The sequence below is a fragment of the Ranitomeya imitator genome, chromosome 9, assembly GCF_032444005.1.
Source record: "Ranitomeya imitator isolate aRanImi1 chromosome 9, aRanImi1.pri, whole genome shotgun sequence".
Classification (NCBI taxonomy): Eukaryota; Metazoa; Chordata; class Amphibia; order Anura; family Dendrobatidae; genus Ranitomeya; species Ranitomeya imitator.
Window position 1 is genome coordinate 47,488,156 of NC_091290.1, and position 25,632 is coordinate 47,513,787.

The 25,632-nt window shown below is 43.7% G+C and overlaps 1 protein-coding gene and 1 long non-coding RNA gene across 2 annotated transcripts in view; one reads left to right on the top strand and one right to left on the bottom strand.

Annotated features, from left to right (window-relative positions):
- Positions 1-25,632, bottom strand: part of LOC138649157 (uncharacterized) — a 197,375-nt gene that overhangs the window by 53,467 nt on the left and 118,276 nt on the right. The window lies entirely within an intron of this gene.
- The window catches only part of LOC138649155 (mucin-2-like), a 134,053-nt gene that overhangs the window by 19,847 nt on the left and 88,574 nt on the right, over positions 1-25,632 (top strand). The window contains exons 4-10 of the mRNA XM_069739322.1: positions 8,253-8,343; positions 12,488-12,609; positions 15,670-15,886; positions 15,978-16,103; positions 22,739-22,856; positions 23,263-23,401; positions 25,202-25,306. Coding sequence (XP_069595423.1) covers positions 8,253-8,343; positions 12,488-12,609; positions 15,670-15,886; positions 15,978-16,103; positions 22,739-22,856; positions 23,263-23,401; positions 25,202-25,306 — 918 coding nt within the window. The remainder of the gene's footprint in view (positions 1-8,252; positions 8,344-12,487; positions 12,610-15,669; positions 15,887-15,977; positions 16,104-22,738; positions 22,857-23,262; positions 23,402-25,201; positions 25,307-25,632) is intronic.

The following is a 25,632-nucleotide window of genomic DNA, read 5'->3' on the forward strand; positions in this document are numbered from 1 at the left end:
CTCGAGCTGCTGGGTCGTTCCCCCCCACAAAAATAAAATGTCATCAATATAACGTACCCAGCACAGCACATGGTCCGCGGCCTGCACGCCCCCGTCACCAAAAATCGATCTCTCCCATGCTCCCAGAAAGAGATTGGCGTACGAAGGCGCACAGGCCGCGCCCATGGCTGTGCCGCGTTTTTGTAAATAAAAGATGTCTTTAAAGACAAAGAAATTGTGGGTAAGTACAAAACCCAACAGCTCGAGGACCAAATCACACATGGGGCCGCCCAGGTCGGAGGCTCCCAGGAAGAGGCGGACTGCGGCCAAACCGTGCTCATGGTCTATGCACGTATAGAGCGTCTGGACGTCAGTAGTAACCAATAGGACACCAGGGTCAACAAGGACACCGTCAACCCGAGAGAGGACGTCCGTTGTGTCTCTAATATATGACGGTAAAGTCTCTACAAGTGGCTTAAGATAGAAGTCGATAAATTTGCACACTGGGTCACATAAACCATCAATACCTGACACAATCGGACGCCCCGGGGGGTTGACGGCGTCCTTGTGTACCTTTGGTAGCAGATAGAACGTCGTTGTCCTCGGTGCTCTAACAGTGAGTCCCTCCAGCACCCTTCTATCGAAGGTCCCCTCATCTAATGCCCTCCCCAGAATGGTCTGTAGCTGAGTGGAGAAGGAGGCCATCGGGTTATACGTCAATTTTTTGTACGTTAAGGTATCCCTTAATTGTCGAAAGGCCTCTTTTTCGTATTTGTCACATGGCCAGACGACGATGTTCCCCCCCTTGTCAGCAGGCTTGAACACTATATCTTTATAGGATTTTAATTCATTGATAGCCATTCTCTGTCTATATGTTAAATTATCAAACCTGCGCCTAGAAGAGAGTTGTTTCAAATCTTCCGTAACAAGACGTGTAAATATGTCTATGGCTGGACATAGAACCAAGGGGGGGAACCTCGTCGATCTGGGCATAATGACAGATGGGAACCTACCTTGGGGTGTGGAAGTTTGTTCCTCCAAGAGATCCTCCAAGGCCTGAAAGGCCTCAGTCTCCATATCAGCCACAGACTCATGGGGAGAATAGTTCTTAGAATGAAGCTTTTTTAATACCAGCTTCCGGGAGAATAGATGAAGGTCCTTCATAGCTGTGAAAAAATCGAAGGGATTAGTCGGAGAGAAACTCAAACCTTTACTAAGTACCTCAATCTGATCTCTAGTAAAAGTATGTGTGGACAAGTTCAATACCTGGAGGGCACTACCAGTGCCAGCCCCTTGTTTCCCAGACGGGTTCTTCATTTTGGCAGTCTGCCGTGTCACAATCTTGTTAGATGATGGTTTCGATCCAGAAAAGTTTCTGGAGGACTCAGAGTGAGATGTATTACTATCGTCTGATAGGGCATTGGAGGCGGTGGACCTGGATCTAGACCGAGAGGCTGAATAATTCCTAAAACGAGGGCGTGAACGATCATTCTGGTTACGCCACCTATACATGTTGCCGGTCTGCTTATCATGCACATCACGTTTAAATTTGCGTGATTTTGAGTTTTGGATTTCATTAACCCATTTTTGTAAATCCACGTCCACCTCATCGTTAAGTTTTCTAATTGCCTCTCCAGACATGTCTTTTTTTTAAATTTGCTGTACCACTTCAATTTCTTGTTCTATCACATTTAATTTTTGCAAGTCCAAGCCCTTTAACAAGGTAATAAAACCTAAAGCACAATTTGTGGATAATTCCTCCCACTTGTTTTTGAAGTCATCGTCCGTAATAGGGAATGATGGGAATATCTGGATTCTCAAACCACGCGGTATAAAGGCCCCGTCACACATAGCGACGCTGCAGCGATACCGACAACGATCCGGATCGCTGCAGCGTCGCTGTTTGGTCGCTGGAGAGCTGTCACACAGACCGCTCTCCAGCGACCAACGATGCCGGTAACCAGGGTAAACATCGGGTAACTAAGCGCAGGGCCGCGCTTAGTAACCCCATGTTTACCCTGGTTACCATGCTAAAAGTAAAAAAAAACAAACACTAGATACTTACCTACCGCTGTCTGTCCTCCAGCGCTGCGCTCTGCTTCTCTGCTCTCCTCCTGTACTGGCTGTGAGCCGGAAAGCAGAGCGGTGACGTCACCGCTCTGCTTTCCGGCTCACAGCCAGTACAGGAGGAGTGCAGAGCACAGCGCTGGAGGACAGACGGCTGTAGGTAAGTATCTAGTGTTTGTTTTTTTTTACTTTTAGCATGGTAACCAGGGTAAACATGGGGTTACTAAGCGCGGCCCTGCGCTTAGTTACCCGATGTTTACCCTGGTTACCAGTGAAGACATCGCTGGATCGGTGTCACACACGTCGATCCAGCGATGTCAGCAGGAGTCCAGCGACGAAATAAAGTTCTGGACTTTCTTCAGCGACCAACGATCTCCCAGCAGGGGCCTGATCGTTGGTCGCTGTCACACATAACGATTTCATTAACGATATCGTTGCTACATCACAAATAGCAACAATATCGTTAACAATATCGTTATGTGTGAAGGTACCTTAAGTCCCCCTTCCAGGTACTTCTCCAGAAAAGCGTGGTTCCACCACACCCTTGTTCTCTTTTTTAGAAGCTCCTTAAATTGCACAACTGTCTCATGTAGGTTCCCGCCCGTCCCGTCTGGGCCCCCATTATAACCATCCTTGAGAGTATCATTTATTTGGGCACGCCAAGTGGAGTCCCGTGCCCGAAAATCCATGATAGGCCTAAAAAAGACTGTGATAAACACAGAAGCATAAATAATAACCAAACTAGGCAACATAGCAGCAGGTAAATTAAAGCACTAGATAGCGCTGAAAAAACCCACAACCGAAAAGCAAACTAGCTCCATATAATCCATAAGAAAACAGGAGTAGAAACAGAGCAAGAAAAATAGTGCAAAATATATTTTATTATATCACAAGTAGATAGTACAAAAATACATATATAAATATCACAGGAGGGTGGTTAAAATGGGAAATGAGTCACCACCGGAAAACACCCTGCCGTATCTTAATGTCCCGTAAATAAGTAACATGCAGGCAGAGGCTGTGCATATGTACCATGCCGCTCCCGTGGGTAACTAGTGTGCCCCCAACAGGGTGAAATACTAAGCAACAGGGCAGCGCTTACCAGTCAAGTATGGAGTGGCAGGGTGTACCGGATAGGATTCAGGAGATCCCCGATGCGCGTTTCGCTCACGCAGATGTTTAGCTTTCTCAAGGGGAAGTGCTCTAGATCCAAAAAGGACCTTTCAAATAGTGCGGGCACACCCCCATGTGATGAGTCACATGGGGGATATTGGCCAATGGCAGCCGGATAAGCGGCGCATGCGCGCCTGAGGCGTCCCGTCCCATATCAGAGACGGCGTCTCAGCATCGCTATGACGCTGCGAGGGAAATCCCCAGCAGCGCCCGCGCGAGGCATCAAGGACGCCGCTCAGAACGGAAACAAAGGAGACCACAAAGCGACGCATGCGCACCACAGCCAGCCAGATATATACAGTGCATGAAATTTAGATAAGGTAATGTGCCCGCAGTAAATAATATATCAGGTATCCACAACAAGGACATGAATGTATATAGCATATCGCACAATCTCGGCCACAATGAAAAATACAAAGAAAAATACATGACATGAATCATAAGAAAACATAACAAAATAAAAAATAAAAATAATAATGAATGTAAATAATGCCACAGAGGAAATGAAAGTAAAAAATACAAAATATAAATTTATAAAAAAAAAAATAAATAAATAAAGAATAAAGGCAAAACACACACAAAAAATAAGAATAAATTGACGCATTGGCAAGAGATGCAGCATATATGTCGGTCCACTAGATATAAGGGATCCATCCAGGAGAAAAGTCCGAAAGATCAGAGCAAACAATGGAGGTGATCTAAGACTGAAATAGAGAAACACATATAGAAATAAATAAAACCATATTAAAACAAAAAAGAATCCCCATTTGGGACCCACATTTTTGGCCCAAACAGAACCGGGCACTGGGTAGAAGCACAATAAGAGACAGTATAGCAGTTATAAATAAAAACCGGGAGACCATCAATAGTAGAGAACAAAAACTTTATCCCAAAAAGGAGGAGAAGCTGAGGGACTTGTTGAGACCCCTCGGGGTCAGGGTCTTAAGGCGCACAATCCAGGCTGCTTCCCATTGTGCCAACACCTTCTTATAGTTACCACCTCTGACCCCGAGATGGACACACTCGATGCCCCTGACCTGAAGAGTCCCCGCATCACAATTATGGAATTGTTTAAAATGGCGGGGAAGTGTCTTCAGGTCAGAGTCATCAGTAGCCCCCTGTGCATTGCGGATGTCCCTGACGTGTTCCCGGACCCGCGTCCGGAATTCCCTGGACGTGAGTCCTACATAGATCAGAGAACATCCGCAAGTGGCATAATAAATGACATTAGACGTACCACATGTAATGTGTTGCCTAATGTCATATGTTTTCAATCCATCTGAAGATGTAAAGGTGGAAGTTCGTGTGATATTGGCGCATGCCACACAGTGACCACACTTGAAGGAGCCCAACATTGGGCCTCTAGTGCCAAATGGATTCGTGGGGGGAGGGACATAGTGGCTCCGGACCAGATGATTAGCCAAGTTAGGTGACCTTCTGGCAGTCATCGATGGAAAATCTCCCAAAACCGAAGCTAGAGCAGGTTCCGTGATTAAGACCGGCCAGTGTTTTTTCAGAATTTCTCGCATTTTCGGCCACTCGTGGTTGTAGGTTGTAATAAACCGGACCCTATCTCCCTCTGTTGGTGTATCCCTTTTGTTGTTCTTGGAGTACAGCAGGTCCCTCCGTGGGGTCTTCCTAGCTCTTTCGAACCCCCGCCTAATGGACCTGCGGCTATATCCACGTGCCTCAAAACGTCCCCTCAAATCCTCCGCCTGTGCAAGGAATCGATTGTCAGTGGAGCATATCCGCCTCATCCTTAAGAATTGACCGACCGGGACGGCCCCAATAGTGCTATAATTATGTGCTGAGCTGGCATGTAACAACGCATTGACTGATGTAGACTTTCTGAACATGTCAGTCTGAATTTGACGTGCCTCATCAATCTCGAAAGTAACATCCAGAAAGTCAATGCGTTGATGATCAAACTGATAAGTCAGTTTGATGTTGAGTTGGTTGTCATTAAGCCGGCTCATGAATTCCTCGAGCTGCTGGGTCGTTCCCCCCCACAAAAATAAAACGTCATCAATATAACGTATTGTACTATCTACTTGTGATATAATAAAATATATTTTGCACTATTTTTCTTGCTCTGTTTCTACTCCTGTTTTCTTATGGATTATATGGAGCTAGTTTGCTTTTTCGGTTGTGGGTTTTTTCAGCGCTATCTAGTGCTTTAATTTACCTGCTGCTATGTTGCCTAGTTTGGTTATTAGGTATAGAAACATACTGTTTCTATACCTTCTACATATTCTTACTCAGTGGTCCTCCGCAGCCACCCACACGGATGGGCATACACTAGACCTGGTATTCACCCGTCTCTGCTCTCTATCTAACTTCACCACCTCCCCTCTCCCTCTATCCGACCACCATCTGCTCACCTTCTCATCCCTGTCCTCCTCACCAATCATCCATATCCAGCAACATGCGCACCCACGCAGAAACCTTGCACACCTAGACACCCACACACTCTCTGACTCCATCCTACCACTGGCATCCATATCCTCACTCCACGACACACAGTGCTGCTGCTTTCTACAATGCCACTCTCGCATCAGCTATTGACACGGTTGCCCCTCTCGTCCATGGCAGAGCGCGACGTATCAATAGACAACCTTGGCATAATAACACCACCAAAAAGCTAAGGCAAGTGTCCAGGGTTGCGGAGCGGCGTTGGAAGAGAACACACTCGCAAGACGACTTCACTGTATTCAAACAAGTAACACTCGCTTTTAAATCTGCACTCACCTCTGCTAAACAGGCCTACTTCACAACCCTCGTATCTTCCCTATCCCACAACCCCAAACAGTTATTCAAAACATTTAACTCCCTCCTCCGCCCCCCACTGCCCCCTCCAACCTCCCTCATCTCTGCTGAGGACTTTGCCACACACTTTAAAAATAAGATCGACCAGACAAGGCAAGACTTTATTGTTCAACCACCACAACCCCTTTGTATACCAGACCAATGCCCAAACCCCATAACTTCCCTATCCAACATCACTGAAGGGGGACTTAATTGTCTCCTCTCCAAATCCCACCTCACCACCTGTGCGCTCGACCCCATCCCATCCCACCTCCTCCCCAACCTCACCACCACACTTATCCCATCCCTAACCCACCTCTTCAACCTATCACTAACTTCTGGCACCTTCCCCTCTGCGTTCAAACATGCCACAATCACGCCTATCCTTAAAAAGCCAACCCTCGATCCAACTGCTATGTCCAGCTATCGCCCAATATCGCTGCTCCCATTTGCTTCCAAACTCCTGGAGCAGCACGTCCATGCTGAACTCTCCTCCCATCTCTCATCTAACTTGTTGTACGACAATCTACAATCTGGTTTCCGCCCCCATCACTCAACTGAGACTGCCCTGACCAAAATCACTAACGACCTACTTACCGCCAAAGCTACTGGACAATACTCTGTACTCCTCCTTCTAGACCTGTCCTCTGCTTTCGACACAGTTGACCACTGCCTCCTACTACAGATCCTCTCCTCCTTTGGCAGCAAAGACCTCGCCCTATCCTGGATCGCCTCGTACCTTTCCAACCGCACATTCAGCGTCTCCCACTCCCATACTACCTCCTCATCCCACCCTCTCTCTGTTGGAGTCTCCCAAGGCTCTGTTCTAGGACCCCTACTCTTCTCAATCTATACACTTGGCTTGGGACAACTCATAAAGTCTCATGGATTCCAGTACCACCTCTATGCTGACGACACTCAGATCTACCTCTCTGGCCCAGACGTCACCGCTCTGCTGTCCAGAATCCCAGAGTGCCTATCAGCCATATCCTCCTTCTTCTCCTCTCGCTTCCTCAAACTCAATGTGGACAAATCTGAACTCATCATCTTTCCTCCATCCCACAAATCTTCCTTACTTGACCTATCTATCGCAGTCAATGACATCATGCTTTCCCCTGTACCCGAAGTCCGCTGCCTCGGAGTAACCTTCGACTCTGCCCTGTCCTTCAAACCACACATCCAAGCTCTTTCCACCTCCTGTCGCCTCCAGCTCAAAAATATCTCCAGGATCCGTCCTTTCCTCAACCCCCAATCTACTAAAATGCTTGTGCACGCCCTCATCATTTCCCGCCTTGACTACTGCAACATCCTTTTCTGTGGCCTCCCTGCTAACACCCTTGCACCTCTCCAGTCCATCCTTAACTCTGCTGCCCGACTAATCCATCTCTCTCCTCGCTACTCCTCCGCTTCCCCCCTCTGCAAATCTCTTCACTGGCTCCCATTCCCTCAGCTTATCCAGTTCAAATTGCTAATACTGACCTACAAAGCCATCCACAACCTGTCTCCTCCATATATCTCTGAACTAATCTCTCGATATCTTCCCTCACGTGACCTCCGGTCCTCCCAAGACCTCCTTCTCTCCTCCACACTTATTCGCTCCTCATCCAATCGCCTCCAAGACTTCTCCCGAATATCCCCCATCCTCTGGAACTCTCTGCCCCAATACGTCCGACTATCAACCACAGTCGGATCCTTCAGACGGAACCTGAAAACTCATCTCTTCAGGAAAGCCTACAGCCTGCACTGACACCGCTGCTGCCTCACCAACACCGGAGCTACCGCCTCACCAACACTGGAGCTACCGCCTCACCAACACCGGAGCTACCGCCTCACCAACACCATAGCTCCTGCAACCCTCAACCTACTGTCTCCTTCCCCATAATCCTGTAGAATGTAAGCCCGCAAGGGCAGGGTCCTCGCCCCTCTGTATCAGTCCATCATTGTTAGTTTGTTTACTGTATGTGATATTTGTAACTTGTATGTAACCCCTTCTCATGTACAGCACCATGGAATCAATGGTGCTATATAAATAAATAATAATAATAATAATAATATTGGGTTAGGGTCTTGGAGATGAGAATAAGCCTTTAATTTCACACTGTACAGACATCATCATCACTTTCCCCACTAGGGCTCACAAACTAAATTCACTATTAGTAGATAATTAATATGCATATTGCTTATATTTTTATCACAATTTTAAGTAACCCTGTGTTTTTCTTCTTCAGTTGGAGTTGGACCCAAGTTTCCAAAATCATACATGTGGCCTCTGTGGAGACTATAATGGAGATCCAAAAAATAATGAATTTATCTCAGAAGGTAAGTCGTTTTGGAAAAATGGCTGACTCAGGCAAATTTATCCTTAATATTATTATTATATGTGAGCTTACAATATTTTGTCCCACATGATAAAATGCAAAGAGTTTTATCAAAGTTTTCTTCATATAAATATGACGTCAAACAGCTTTTCTAAAAGTATATGTTAAATTTAGTAATCATAAGGATATGTAGTTGGACCTCCACTGTGATTATGCTACTTCTTAGAAGGTTCTTAGAGCAACACTCTAGAAAAATCTGTATACACTATGTTAGCGCTGGGCCGTGACTCATAGATTAACATAACACCATTGAGGGTATGTTTCAACTGTCAGTAAATGCTTGTCCACTTTGCGTTAAGACCCCAGCGGGTCCCTGCGTAAATGGACATGCAGCATGTCTTTCCAGACCACAGCGTGTCTTTCCAGACCGCAGCATGTCTATTTATGTTGCAGAGACACTCAGTCTCCGCAGCATAAATTTCCCATAGACTATCATTAGATGTGGTAAAACCACATCATCTTTATAGTCACATGCTATACTCATCATGGAACACTTGGTAATTGGACTACGTCAGACAGGGAGTATTTGTGTTGGTTTATTATTTAATTTTTTTTTACAGGAGATCGAGGGTGTCGGGGATTAGGCGATGCAGTGAGTATGGTTAATTAAGATTATTAAAAGACGTTATTCTGGCCGTGTCTTTATTGACCATATAACTACAGTCATGGCCAAAAGTATTCACACCCCTGCAATTCTGTCAGATAATACTCAGTTTCTTCCTGAAAATTATTGCAAACACAAATTATTTGGTATTATTATCTTCATTTAATTTGTCTTAATTAAATGAAAAAACGCAAAAAAATGGTCCTAAAGTCAAATTGGATATAATTTCACACCAAACATAAAAAAGGGGGTGGACAAAAGTATTGGCACCCTTCAAAAAAATCATGTGACGCTTCTCTAATTTGTGTAATTAACAGCACCTGTAACTTACCTGTGGCACCCAACAGGTGTTGGCAATAACTAAATCACACTTGCAGCCAGTTGACATGGATTAAAGTTGACTCAACCTCTGTCCTGTGTCCTTGTGTGTACCACATTGAGCATGGAGAAAAGAAAGAAGACCAAAGAACTGTCTGAGGACTTGTGAGGAAGCATGAGCAATCTCAAGGCTACAGGTCCATCTCCAAAGACCTGAATGTTTCTGTGTCTACCGTGCGCAGTGTCATCAAGAAGTTTAAAGCCCATGGCACTGTGGCTAACCTCCCTAGATGTGGACGGAAAAGAAAAATTGACAAGAGATTTCAATGCAAGATTGTGCGGATGTTGGATAAAGAACCTCGACTAACATCCAAACAAGTTCAAGCTGCCCTGCAGTCTGAGGGTACAACAGTGTCAACCCGTACTATTCGTCGGCATCTGAATGAAAAGGGACTGTATGGTTGAGACCCAGGAAGACCCCACTTCTTACCCCGAGACATAAAAATGCCAGGCTGGAGTTTGCCAAAACTTACCTGAAAAAGCCTAAAACGTTTTGGAAGAATGTTCTCTGGTCAGATGAGACAAAAGTAGAGCTTTTTGGGCAAAGGCATCAACATAGAGTTTACAGGAGAAAAAAGAGGCATTCAAAGAAAAGAACACAGTCCCTACAGTCAAACATGGCAGAGGTTCCCTGATGTTTTGGGGTTGCTTTGCTGCCTCTGGCACTGGACTGCTTGACCGTGTGCATGGCATTATGAAGTCTGAAGACTACCAACAAATGTTTCAGCATAATGCAGGGCCCAGTGTGAGAAAGCTGGGTCTCCCTCATAGGTCATGGGTCTTCCAGCAGGACAATGACCCAAAACACACTTCAAAAAGCACTAGAAAATGGTTTGAGAGAAAGCACTGGAGACTTCTAAGGTGGCCAGCAATGAGTCCAGACCTGAATCCCATAGAACAGGGGTCCCCAACTCCAGTCCTCAAGGCCCACCAACAGGTCATGTTTTCAGGATTTACTTTGCATTGCACAGGTAATGCAATTATTACCTGGGCAAGACTAAGGAAATCCTGAAAACATGACATGTTGGTGGGCCTTGAGGACTGGAGTTGGGGACCCCTGCCATAGAACACCTGTGGAGAGATCTAAAAATGGCAGTTTGGAGAAGGCATCCTTCAAATATCAGGGACCTGGAGCAGTTTGCCGAAGAAGAATGGTCTAAAATTCCACCAGAGCATTGTAAGAAACTCATTGATGTTTACCGGAAGCAGTTGGTCGCAGTTATATTGGCTAAAGGTTGTGCAACCAGGTATTAGGCTGAGGGTGCCAATACTTTTGTCTGGCACATTTTTGGAGTTTTGTGTGAAATAATCAATGTTTTGCTTTTTGCTTCATTCTCTTTTGTGCTTTTTCATTTAAGACAAATTAAATGAAGATAATAATACCAAAGAATTTGTGTTTGCAATCATTTTCAGGAAGAAAATGAGTATTATTTGACAGAATTGCAGGGGTGTCAATACATTTGGCCATGACTGTATAGGATTAGTAATGGATAGGTGTCTTAAAGACGCCTCTCCATTACTAATCCGTGACGTCACCGGACAATACACAGGTGACATCAACCCCACAAATATTAGCCCACTTGCCACCACTACAGGGCAAGTGGGAATAGCCAGGTAAAGTGCCACAATTGGCGCATCTTTGGATATGCCAATTGTGAGGCGGCTGTGGGCTGCTATTTTTAGGCTGGTGAGGGCCAAAATCCATGGGCCTCACCAGCCTGAGAATGCGAGGCCGCAGCTGTCTGCTTTTTCTTGGCTAGTTAACAAAAATAGTGGGACCCGACTCCATCTTTTTGGAGGGGATGCCACTATTTTTGCTAACCATCCAAGGTAAGCAGACTGCTGCTGCCTCGTATTATCAGGCTGGAAAGGTTCATGTATATTGGATCCTTATCAGCCTGAAATACCAGTCCCAGTAGTCTGCTTTATTCTGGAAGGTTAACAAATAAATGGGGATTCCACGCCATTTTTTCAGAATTATTATTTATTATAGAGGGCGCCTCGGTGCTTTCCTCCACTTCCTGTGTCGTGTATGTCCGGCTGTGTCACAAGATTCCCTATTATTTAAATTCGTACACATGCATAGTAAGCTGCGTTCCCGCACTTAATACGCATGTGATTAGGAAGATAATGCGGTTTTACAGCATTTAATGAAAGTATATGATTCCACGGTCAGTAAACACTGTGGATTTGATGCTGCGTTCATCCACAGAGTCCAACCCGCAGCGGCCAGATCTTACAGGATACTGGATGGGATTTCAAGAAATCCCATCTCCACTATGCGTGCATGGACGCCTCCATCTTCCCTGCAGAGACGGACATGCGGCGCATCTTTCGAGACCGCAGCATGTCAATTTATCTTGCGGAGATGCTCCATCTCCGCAAGATAAATTTCCCATCCAATGTATTGAGCATGGTGATTTCACATGGTTCAGTGAACACATGTGGAATCACCTGCGTTCAAAAGCTGGCAGCGCTTTGGACGCAGCGGGCATGTGCTGCGTCCAAAACGCTGCTGGTTACCAACCGTGGGAACATACCCTATGGGTAATTTACGCAGCGGAGACTGAGCGTCTCCACTACATAAATAGAGATGCTGCAGTCTGGAAAGACGAACTGCATGTCCATCTCTGCGGGTGAGCCGTGGGCATCGGTGCACACATAGTGGGCATGGGATTTCTTCAAATCCCATCCACTATGCTGTAACATCTGGCTGCTGCAGGTTGGACGCTGCAGATGTATGCAACGTCCAACCCGCAGCATTTACTGACCGTGGAAACATACCCTGAAAACAGGAAATCACTTTTTTCTTTTTTTTTTTCTTCCCAGAAGCCAACTTTTAATTAGCAATGAAAAGCATGCAATGAAAAAACGCATAAAAAACGCATGCGGAAAGAACGCATCAAAAAACGCATGTTAACAACGCATCAAAAAGCAAGTGTCCTGCCAGTGACCTCAGATGCAGATTTGGTGCAGTTTTCACCTGAGTCAAATCCTGAGCAAATACAGAGCCATTCCTGACTGTAGAAACATACCCTGATAGAAGTGATGAACTGCCGTCAGGTGCTAATATTCATCATCTATCTTCATGTTATTATTTCAGCCACAGATAATACTTTCAGCTCCATACATTTTGGAAATCAGCAGAATATTAATGATCCAAATGAAGAATGTAACGACACAGAGGAGACTCAAGCCACTAACCCAGTAAACTGTTCAAAATATGTAAGTATGTGAGTTAAGAGTCCTGAAAAGCCATCTTGTACAGAAAATTACTGGTTTTCAGGTAGGTAAAGTTTGGTGCCAATAGTGGAATTTAGTTTACTATTTGAGATGCTAGACAAGAGTGTGCTTAGCAGTCATATGGTTGGACCTGGGTCACCTAGATGAGCAAGATTGTCCCTCAAATGGTAAGAAGAACTGAGAAGTTAATAGTGAGTTGACTTCTAAATTAGAACTACTACTGCTGCTGGGTCTGATAAGTGAGTTGAGAAGTAAATATGAGATAAAAATCTAGGGTCTAATAGAGTTGGTCTGCCTAATCGGTGACGGCTTAATGGAGGTGACCACTATCATTAAAACTTGATCATCAGGCGCAGAGTGCTTCAAAAATAAAAGGTAGGTATCCCTCATTGCTCGCCACTGAAATCCAGTGTTAAGGTATAAGCTGCCTCTCTCATTAGGAGAAAGACTTGCACCATGTCCTTTACTGAATATATGCACTGAGTTTGCTGGAGTCATGGGATTGTGAGGTTCAACTTTACCAAAAGCCCAGGCCACCAGGAGTGTAGAGAGAGCATAAAGGATATCTGTTTTCCACCAGTAGAGGTCAGACACATGTAGACAGACCACCTAGCACAAGGAAGGAGAAGCTGCGCAGAAAATAAAGAGAATGTCTGTGTCATAGCTAGGTAGAAGTGGGGGTGAGTATCACTAAATGTAGTTGGTATCCCTGCCCAATGGCTATGGAGAGGCCACAGAGGAGAAAAGCAGAAAGCTTCATTTTCTGTCCATTAGCTTGTCCCAGCCAGAGGAGTCAGGCTCAATAGCAAGAGTGTTCCTCTATTTTATGAACAGAGAGTATCATAACAGACTTATTCTTGTGAGTGTCTAGTTCATATACAGTACCTCCATAAGATATTCAGGAGGTGGTGGCATATAGGCTTATTCTTGACTATGGAGATTTCCACACTGGACTGTTGATGTCTGATTGTGAATAGGATTTCATTTCAAAAACCTGACCTGCACATCCAAACATAGACTCAGTGTGAACAGGTGCTGAACCTAGAGTCGCCAACTCGTATATAGTTAAGTAAATAAGGCAGCACACTACAGCGCTAAAACATGCAAACTTGAAAACATGAAATTTGAACTGAATTACTGCACTAGAAATATGAAAAATGAGAGCTTTTAGCGCATAAAAATGGCCAATTTTATGTGTACCTGGTAGCCTCTTTACGGCATCTCTCTTATGCCAGGTCCTACGCTTGCCTTACCTCGCTGAGAATAAACGTCTCCATCTGAATGGGTGCATGTGAAACCTCTTCTTAGACTAAAATTCTCTCTCTCTGTGGAGGGGTACTGGACCTGCTGTAATTAAAACACCTGAAGCTAGGAGGCGGGGAGTGCACGATCAGAAGGCTAGAGAATACATTTCAAAAACCTGACCTGCACATCCAAACATAGACTCAGTGTGAACAGGTGCTGAACCTAGAGTCGCCAACTCGTATATAGTTAAGTAAATAAGGCAGCACACTGCAGCGCTAAAACATGCAAACTTGAAAACACGAAAGGTTTCACATGTACCCATTGAGATGGAGACGTTTATTCTCAGCGAGGTAAGGCAAGCGTAGGACCTGGTCTAAGAGAGATGCCGTAAAGAGGCTACCGGGTACACATAAAATTGGCCATTTTTATGCGCTAAAAGCTCTCATTTTTCATATTTCTAGTGCAGTAATGCAGTTCAAATTTCGTGTTTTCAAGTTTGCATGTTTTAGCGCTGCAGTGTGCTGCCTTATTTACTTTACTTGATTGTGAATAGGAGACAGCTGGAGACTGCTGCCAGTGTTTGCCAGTGTTTGAGGAACTGATACATGGTAACTGAGTGGGTAGGCCGCAAGTTACTAGAAATGAGCCTCTGACATTGCTGCTGACAGAGGTGACTGTAAGCTGAGCCTGTGACAAGCACTGTGAGAGAGTGCTGTACTGTATTGTGAGAAACAAGGAGAATGTTGCTGGCTACTGAACAAAGTGTACCACAGACTACTGCAACAGACTGCTCCAGGGTGATGGAGGCACTGATGATGAGTGTAACAGCAAGTGCCACAAATGCAAGTTATGTCAATTATCTAAGTGTGTTTAAGACAATCTGTTGCCTATTAAATGAAACCTGTCATACTATACATGCAGTCTGACCTGTGGCCAGCACAGTATAGACACGGAGAAGCTGAGTAGAATGTTATAAAAGTTTGCTGGAAAAGATTCAGTATAACTTGTAATTTATTGATTTTAATCTCTGGAGTTTGTATGTTTATGAGTCCTACTAGTGATTGACCATTATGTCTGCATGGACAGTCATACAGGGAAAACTGTCAATCATGGAGTAAGACCACCAAGTAGACTCATATGCATAAAACAGCAGGGATTTCAATGAATAAAATTCAAGGTTTACTGAAACATCTCCCACAAAAATGTAGGTACATCAATTGACTCCTGCTACTCTGTAACACTCTGACTGCAGATCAGATACCATTATCAGCATGACAGGTTCCGTTAGCACCATTGTGCTAGTTGCCTCCTGTGAGATTGTTACATTGAACGTATTGTAAACTGCAAGTGAGGATCTTAAAACCCCCCAAATGGACTATTATTTCCCAAATTGTGCCCCCAACACCCCATTCCCATAATCCCCGATCCCCTCCCCTGTCACATTTATTTTCCTTGCTTTGGTAACACTAAATGTTTTTTGGTCCTGCCAATAAAGCCTATTTGAGTTTGAGTTTCCGTTGAGTAAACTGCAATGTGTGCGCTTGGATTGCTTCCCCTATTCCTGAATGGAGAAATCACTCTGTCAAAAGGACAACTGTATCCTACACTATTAAAGGACCATACAACACAACATCTACTGTACATGGGTTGACTCTTATTTCACTACACAAAGAAAACCAACCTTTCACATGGCTTCTTTTTCCATATGTAAGAACAGTTGACTGGATCCCAACTCTAGTATGATAGATATTTTATGGTGTTAGTCTTGATTTATGTACTTTAGTGTCTTCTCTTCAGCGTTCAGAATGTGAAGAACATCTTCACCAAGATGCATTTTCCGACTGTATGAAACTTATGAATCTGGAGCCCTACATCGAGGCCTGTATGATTGACATGTGCTCGTGTGATAATTCTCAAGACTCCTTCTGCCTGTGTAGCTCCATCACAGAATATTCCAGACAATGCTCTCATGCCGGAGGTCATCCAAGAAACTGGAGAACCCCTGACTTCTGTCGTAAGCTTCTAGTAGACAACAGTATATAAAATATGTAACATTTGGATGAACAATGGGGAGCTAGATTCTTCAATTTACTTGTGTTTTCCAGCTAAACAATGTCCCGCTAATATGATTTACCAAGAAAGTGCCTCCCCTTGCAAAGACTCCTGTTCAAATTTTGAGACACACAACCTGTGTGAGGAGCATTACATGGATGGTTGCTTTTGTCCTGAAGGTAAGCTGTGTTAGGTAAATATCACAATTGTTTGGTTTATTTAATTTACCTCTAAGGGTACCGTCACACAGTGGCATTTTGATCGCTACGACGGCACGATCCGTGACGCTCCAGCATCGTAACAATATCGCTCCAGCGTCGTAGACTGCTGTCACACTTTGCAATGTACGACGCTGGAGCGATAATTTCATGACGTATGTGCGATGTAGAAGCCATTGGTTACTATGCGCACATCGTATACAATATCGTGCACACCTTTGTTACACCATACGATCATGCCGCCACAGCGGGACACTAGACGACGAAAGAAAGTTTCAAACGATCTGCTACGATGTACGATTCTCAGCGGGGTCCCTGATCGCAGGAGCGTGTCAGACACAGCGAGATCGCTGGAACGTCACGGATATATCGCTGGAACGTCACAAATCGTGCCGTCGTAGCGATCAAAATGCCACTGTGTGACGGTACCCTAAGCGATGTACAAGTGTTATTATAGATCAATGCTTTGTAGTCTGCTAAATAGGCTATAACTGGTGAGGTGCCACCAAGCTTAGTGAGCTGGAATATGGTTTTCATACATTCTGGATTCAGTAGAATAGCTTTCCTATTCCAGTGACATGAGGAATCTGTCCCAACTCAGTATTCAAGAAGAAAATCCAACTCAGTTTGTCACAGGAATAAAAAATTTCAAGAAAATTTTCTTGTTGGACAAATTTAAGGACATTGATCATTTATAAAAATTTTGGAACTATTATGCTAATCACCTCGGTCAAAGTGAGGAATAATCGAATAAAAATTCAGTTGTGTGAAAACGTTTTTGCCCCTTCCCGATTTCCTGTTATTTTGCATGTTTGTCACACTTTAATGTTTCAGATCACCAAACAAATTTAAATATTAGACAAAGATAACACAAGTAAATGCAAAATTAAATTTTTAAATGAAAGCTTTATTATTAAGGGAAAAAGAAATCCTAACCTACAGGACCCTCTGTGAAAAAGTGATTGCCTCTACCCCTTTAAAACATAAATGAACTGTGGTTTATCACATCTTTGGGAAGCGGAGTTCAATTTCCCTATCCATACCCAGGCCTGATTTCTGCCACACCTGTTCTCAATCAAGAAATCACTTAAATACGATCTGCCTGACAAAGTGAAGTAGACCAAAAGATCGTCAAAAGCTAGACTTCATGCTGCATTCCAAAGAAATTCTGAAAAAACATAAGAAACAAAGTAATTGAGATCTATCAGTCTGGAAAAGGTTCTAAAGCCATTTCTAAAGCTTTTGGACTTCAGACAACCATAGTGAGGGCCATCATCCACCAATAGTGAAAACATGGAACAGTGGTGAACCTTCCCAGGAGTGGCTGGACGACCAAAATTACACCAAGAGTGACTCATTCAAGAGGTCACAAAAGACTTCACAACAACATCCAAAGAACTGCAGGACTCACTAGCTTCAGTTAAGGTCAGTGTTCATGACTCCACCATAAGAAAGACACTGGGCAAAAATGGCCTGCGTGACAGAGTTCCAAGGTGAAAAGCACTGCTGAGCAATAAGAATACAAAGGCTCCTCTCAATCTTGCCAAAAAACATCTTGATGATCCCCAAGACTTTTGGAAGAATACTCTGTGGTCTGTCAAGATTAAAGATGAACTTTTTGGAAGGTGTACTTCACATTACAACTGGCATAGAAGTAACACAGCATTTCAGTAAAGGAACATAATGCCAACAGTACAATATGGTGGCAGTAGTGTGATGGTCTAGGGCTGTTTTTCTGCTTCAGGACTTGGAAGAATTGTTGAGGGAAGTGGAACCATAAATTCTGCTGTCTACCAAAAAATCCTGAAGGAGAATGTCTGGCCATCTGTTCGTGACCTCAAGCTGAAGCACGCTTGGGTTCTGGAGCAGGCCAATGATACACAGCTCACAGGCAAGTCCACATCTGAATGGCTTAAGAAAAACACAATTAAGACTTTGGAGTGGCCTTAGTCAAAGTCCTGACCTTAATCCGATTGAGATGCTGTGGCAGTTCATGCTCAGAAACTCTCCAGTGTGGCTGAATTACAACAATTCTGCAAAGAGGAGAGAGCCAAAAATCCTCGAGACCGCTGTAAAAGACTCATTACCAGTTATCGCAAACACTCTTTTTAGGGCTAGAGGAACGCACCAAATAATTAGATAGATAAAATAAGGTGCGTTCACAGCCTGGGGTCCACCGTGCAGAGATGGAACCTGCTGCTGAGTAATGACGGACTATATGGCGATACAAAATGGATTCACACACGGGTTAACTCTATTTGCCTGAGGAGGTGGTGATGGCGAACTCAGTCGAGGGGTTCAAGAGAGGCCTGGATGTCTTCCTGGAGCAGAACAATATTGTATCATACAATTAGGTTCTGTAGAAGGACGTAGATCTGGGGATTTATTATGATGGAATATAGGCTGAACTGGATGGACAAATGTCTTTTTTCGGCCTTACTAACTATGTTACTATGTTACTATGTAACTTCACCCAGTATGAAGAAAGCGATCACAGTTGCGTCATAGGGCCGCAGTACCGCACAAAAGAGCGCAAGCAAGGAACCACAGAACTCTATCCCAAGTCTCTGGATTAGAGTTCATGTAGACCTCTTGCGCTTGACACCGCAACTGGGGTGTCAGAGTGAACAAAATAATAGTAATTATTTAGATGCACGAGAGTGTGTGCGGTGCCGCTCTGGCAGACGCCACTAGCCACCTAGGCTTGGGCAAGGAAAGCGCTGTGAAAGCGCACGGCGCTGCACTGGTCACAGCAATTTGACGCTGTTTTGTGTGTCACGTGCTGATAGCTAAGTCGGTTGCTAGATAACAATCATCCACCTTACACGAGCAGTCAAATACAAGGGAGGGGATAATTAATGAACGACTTTCACATGTCAACACACACACATTTACAAGTGTGCACTAGCAGATGGCCGAGTGGCCATGTGAACCTTTTATAGCGGCAGTGCTACAAGACCTTCCAGATGGTCCAATAGGAGCCGCAACAGGACCTGAGCATGTGACCCTCGACCTCCAATGGGAGGTCATCCCGTGGACATGCTCAGTATGGGAAAAGCAGGACTTAGTCCCAGAAAGATCTGCTCGCTGCTGATCAGTGCTGGCTACCAAGGCAGAGCCTGGAAGGACAGTAGTAACCTGTCGCCCAGTATCAGCCTGAGCTAGACGCTGGGACCGACATCTCCGCTGTGTAGGCTCCACCGCGGCTGGAGAAGAAATGGGAGATCACAGCGGAGATGGCCCGAGATTCCCCCTGTGCAGAGGCGTGAACTCAACACCTAAAACACTTTCTTGCACTTGTTGCTGCTAAGATTGGCCCAACCAGTTATTATGTTTTAGGAGGCAATTAGTTTTTCACACAGAGCCCTGCAGGTTTGGATCTCTTTTTTTCCCTTACTAATAAAGACCTTCATTTCAAAACTGCATTTTGTGTTTGCTTGTGTTATCTTTGTCTAATATTTAAATTTGTATGGTGATCTGAAACATTTACGTGTTACAAATATGCAAAAGAATAGGAAATACGGAAGGGGAAAACACTTCTTCACACAATTGTATATATCTATGTATACATATACAGCGGGTAAAAAAAGTATTGAACACGTCATCAATTTTCTAAGTAAATATATTTCACCCCCTATTGCAAGAAAGCAGGAGGTAAGGTCCTGGATAGCAGGAGTGCGTTACTGAGATGGTTTTCATTTTGACTGGATTTTAGGTCCAGGATTTAGGAATGACCAAAAGAGTCTGGGTGGGAAAGGTCACTTCCGTAATCCAGTCCATATTGTACGGCCTAAAAAAAATGCACCCGGTCTAGTTCAGGAAGTAGTAGTGTGCCGAGGCTGGCAAAAAGCAGAGTTAGTGAGACTGCTTGATTTGCATTACCCAGAGAAAGGATTATCTTGTTATTTATTTCTGTTGAAGAATGGCTGTTTCATTTTGGAGCTGTAAAGTTTATGAATGACAATAACCTTTATTCTGTTTGGATATAAAAACCCTGTGCCTGTGCACATCCAAACGGCTGCCAGAGAGCTGAAAACAATACAATATATACTGTAGATTGTGTTTTGGTTTATAGGACACACCTTATTTTAAGATGCACCCTAGGTTTGGACAGCAGATTGGGAAAGTATATTTCCTACTAACTAAAACTTCCATGGAAAAGAAGTTGAGGAGCCAATATTACTAATTTGAATGCATTAATGCAGTAATAGATCTATTTTTCGTGTTTTTCTGAAATGTTTGTATTATACACATATAGTTTTATAGCAAGCACATTATATACACTCTCTGTAGCACACACATATACACAACACTGCTGCATGCACTTTACATGCACATGCAGCTCTGTTATATATTCACATACACAGCTCTGCCACATACACACACATAGCTCTGACATATCTACCCACATCTCTCCTACATACACACACAACTCTGTTACATACCAATACAACTCTCCTACATAGACACAGCTCTGCTACATTCATAGCTCTGCTACAAACCCACACAGGTCTAACCACATGACTCAATAGTTCCTTCAGCTACTCAGAACATGCATTATACACCAATACAGCCCTACACCAATCATATAGATCAATGTCCTGCCGGAGGCTCTCAGAGTTATTGAGAAGGACAAGTGCAGCCCCCCAGGGTCCTGGTCATTGCAGTAATGTCATTTCCCTCCAGGGGGGAGTGATGTTACGTTTGGAGGCAAAGAAGGACAACTGAATCCAGGTATCACAAACATGCAACACATTTTGCACTCCAGGCCACCAGGGGGAGCTATGCTCCTATTTATTAGGGCACGCTTCACACTTAGGTAAAACTGGTTGCCTGGGGAGGAAGTTAGGCAGTTGCTGGCTGAGCTTTGCTCAAGTAGTTGGTCCCTGACAGGGGTGGGAGCCTGTCAGAGGCCGAAACAGAAGGACACGGAGCTGTGCCTTCCCTAAGTGCGGCAGTTTCTAAGAAAGAGACACTGACAGAGAATTGTATTGTAGAGAGGGTGAAGAAGTCATAGCAAAGGAGTGGATACCAGGAGGAGTTCTGCCCTGCACAGGCTGCCTCCTTCTGAGGCGCAGGATCCCGGTAGCCGGAACACCAAGGGAACAACAGTCCTTTATGCCTTGCTCCAGAGACCGGCAGGATAGCTAATTTCACGTTACCGATCTGCCCCTACACCCAGGAGGCAAGGTGGCACCGCTTGGAGGCTGGGGCATGATAGAGTCCCTGTAAAACGCCTCAAGCCACCGGTCATACGGGTTTGTCCTATCCAACTGGGGGACAGAAAGAGAGACATAACATCAACAACATCTACAACATCTGTGAGGACTTATGAGAGGCTTAGCAGTAAGGTACTACAACACCAAGGTGCTAGAGGAAGGTTACTGATTTCTACCTGGACAAGGGGACTCTTGATTTGCCTCTAAACCGGCCGGACTCTGCCTGCCCTGCGATCTGGTGCCCTGAACTGTGGATGCTGAAGCCTTCAGTAAAAGGTAAAGACACTGCAACCTTGTGTCCTCGTTCTTCACTGCGCCTCACACCATCCACCATCTACACACTGGGAAGCCATGGGGACATACTTCACCTGTGAGAAGGTATACCATCTAGCTGCCATAACATCACCCCAGCAGACCCCTTAGAGCAGCGTCAGTCACCCTGACCGAATAGCACAGGTGGCATCACAAACATATCCCTTTAAACACCTTTCCCTTTATCTCGGATGTCCCAAGGGCCACGGACCGGGTCAGCCACCATGACATCCCCCTGAGAACCGAAAGACCCGGTACCGAGTACCCCTAGCCCTCGGGGGCGCTCCACATGATGTCAGCATTCTCTAGGATCACAAGAAGCTGCCTCCGGATGACAAGACGCACACACTTTGTCATATGATTTTGTCATATGATTTTTCTGGTTAAAATGCACGTATTTTAAAATGGCACAAAAAAGATTCATAGCCCCATAGTTCATTGATCATGTGAGTAGTCCATAGCGGTCAGACCAAAGCCCTGAAAGCCTTCTCCTATCTGTTCACATCCCCAGCACTTCTTCTAATTTATAGACCCAGCACTAGGTATCATTGCGGCGTGAATCACGTATTATGTTTCAGAGTAGTTTACTTTTCAGCAGAGGTGCACGAATGCCACCAATTAGGAGGATATTAACAGGTGAGACTCCAGAAGAAAAAAGATGAGAAGCGCTGTTTTACATAACTTTATGCAAAAAAAAAAAAATATTAAATCTATACATGAGCCATAAGCCTACATTGGTTCTAGTGTAACATTGATAAAAGAATAATTTAAATAGTGTACGTACACAGCACATCCGAGACCTCCGCTAATACCTAACTGTTACCATGTTTCAACTGTAAAATTGGCATAACTTATACAACTTCAGAATTTTACATTTTGAAAATAGAACATGGCACATGTAGCATTGTAGCCCAATTTCCACCATTGCTTCCTTTGGGCTATTTTCGAATCATGAGAACTTTGTTTTATTGCCATGAGTTTCTCAAATAAAAGTCAATAAAAGCACACGGTGAGAAATTAAGATTTATTGTTTATTCTGAACGAGTTTCTTTTTAATAACCTTAGGTACAGTACATGATGATTACACTGAGAGGGGCTGCGTACCAGTTGGCGAGTGTCATTGCAAACACCAAGGAAAACTCTATGCTCCTGGAGAATCAATTCTAAGTGATTGTGATAAATGGTTAGTTATTGCAACACTTCATTTCCAAAAGCAATTTTGTTAATTACAACTGAACTGTAGTTGAATGGTCCGTCTAATAGTTTATATTGGAATACAAACATAGCAACTGGAGAGATCCTTAAAGTTCGAGAAAGTCAAAAATTTAGTAGGACACGTGCAGTGGCTTTATAACGCTGGTTTGACACATGCTATACAGAAAAGATCACATTAGATAATAATATATACATTCACATAGTTAAAGGGCTTTATCGTATTATATTAATTAGATATCTTTGTCTTTCTTACGCTTGGATATACCCTTAAAAGTAATTTTTCCTTCTTTAATGAAGAGTGACCTTTGGTTGATACGTTGGAGATTTCCTTCCAGTTTTGTCTGTGTAATAACGTGAAATCTCTTCTTTTGCAGTCACTGTGTTGGTGGAAGATGGAACTGCACAGATCTTCCCTGCCCTAAAGTTTGCTCCATTGAAGGGGGGGCACATTTTACCACTTTTGATGGAAAGACGTACAGTTTTCATGGGAACTGTCAGTATGTGCTGCTTAAGGCAAGGCGTATTCTAATAATTCCAGGGAAAATTTTCATGCAGGGGTTATATAATAACATTTTTCATATAAGCTATTTCACTATGGACACTTAATAAATAGAAATAATGGAAGATATAGAATTCTTAAATTCCATATCAACAATCACAAGATTAAGATCCATGAAAGTCATAGCACAGGGCGTCTGTGAGGGATGTCTGTCTGGTCACCCCCTTCTATCATGTCCCACCATTGTATACACTTGTATATTTAAATGCATATTCACAATGTTTTTTAACCATTAAAGTTCAATAGATTCATGGAAAAAAATCTCTAATATATTTTATTAATTTATTTTAACTGTAAATCGGCACTATTATAAATACAGAGCTGTGCCTGCTGATCACAGAAAGGGTCCCACAGTTGATCCGCACAAATGCCAGAATTCAGACTCCCCATCTATTCTAAGCATAAGCCATCAATTTTGTAGTCGCAGAAATCCTCTTCATTTTTAATGTGCTACTCCTAAATTAAATTATGAATAATGTAATCTACATGTGGTAACACATGCCCACCTGATGAAGCTAGGGTGAAACACGGACCACATGCTACAACAGTCTTTCCCATTATAACATGCAAGTGGTTTACTATTTACTAACACATGCCCACCTGATGAAGCTAGGGTGAAACGCGGACCACATGCTACAACGGTCTTTCCCATTATACCATGCAAGTGCTTTACTATTTACTAACACATGCCCACCAGATGAAGCTAGGGTGAAACGCGGACCACTGCTACAACAGTCTTTCCCATTATAACATGCAAGTGCTTTACTATTTACTAACACATGCCCACCTGATGAAGCTAGGGTGAAATGCGGACCACATGCTACAACAGTCTGTCCCATTATAACATGCAAGTGCTTTACTATTGTTCATTTTTGGACATTTGTTTTTCTACGAGGGTACAAGATATACTTGTCATGCAGATGCACTGCAGTACAGCGCAACCTCCACCAGGGGGAGCTTGGTAGGGAAGCCAGACTGCACACACAGAGCAACTGAACAGACGCCACCTAGTGGCGAGAGCGAGGTCAGGAAAGCCGAGTCAGATCACAAGACAGCACAATAGTACAAACGGAGATAGACAGAATGAATAGTCAGGACATAGCAAGGGATAAGTAAACCAGGACGTGCAAAATACGGTACAATACCAACAAACTGAAACAGAGTCAAAGAGCCAAGCCAAGAGATCATAACCAGGGAGTCAAGCGGATATACAGACAAACAAAGAGACACTGGGAATGGGCAGGCAGGGGGAGATAACAGACACAGGACAAGTCAGGGTTCACAGTAGGACAAACCAAGGGCCTCCAGAGTCAGGTTCACACGCCAAAGACAGAGCTATAGCTGACACCACCCTCAGGATACCTGGGAGCTAAATAGCAAACCCGAGCCCAGAATGAGGCAGATCAAAGTTAACCCTTGACATGATCCACCCAGAGAAAGAGCAGACAGGACTAAACTCCGGAACGGATCATGACAATACTGTAGTTACTGGAAAACATGTTCCATGTATAACTTTATATGCACTAGAAAACATATTGTGATACTAAACAATTGATATTTTATTGATTGTTCACTTTTATACATGTGGACCTCCATTGTGTTACTCTGCTTTTTTACCTCTAGTGTTTTTTATTTTATTATTTAAATGAAAGCTATGTTTTAATGGGACTTTAGTGCACCATATTTTTCATGGTTGGTAATCATGTAGTAACAAATGTAATATATGCAGCTAACGTCATCTGTTCTTCTTTCAGGGAAGCAGGATAAATTTTATCTTGGGGACGCTAATACCTTGTGGTTCCTCGGAGAGAGAGACTTGCCTTAAGTCTGTTATATTAGTCACAGACAGCAAGAATAGTGTGGGTATATGCCAAAAAATTGCATAACAAATCATAATCTGAGTGCACCTGAAAAGTAGGAAAATGTGTTAGAAATATTTAATCTGTTTTATACTAAAGGGATTAAAAACATAGGACTTAAACATAACATCACATTTTTATAATATGTGCCCAAGCACATCGGCCTGGTGGGTGGACATTTTTGTTTTCATCTCTTGTCAATGAGATCTATTTACTTATATGGTCCATTTAGACAAAAACAAACTTCAAAGCTGTGACTCCTGAAATCACGATATTTAGTATCACGTATAAAGATAGAGCTGTTTTGTTTTTTTTTGCAAATTTAG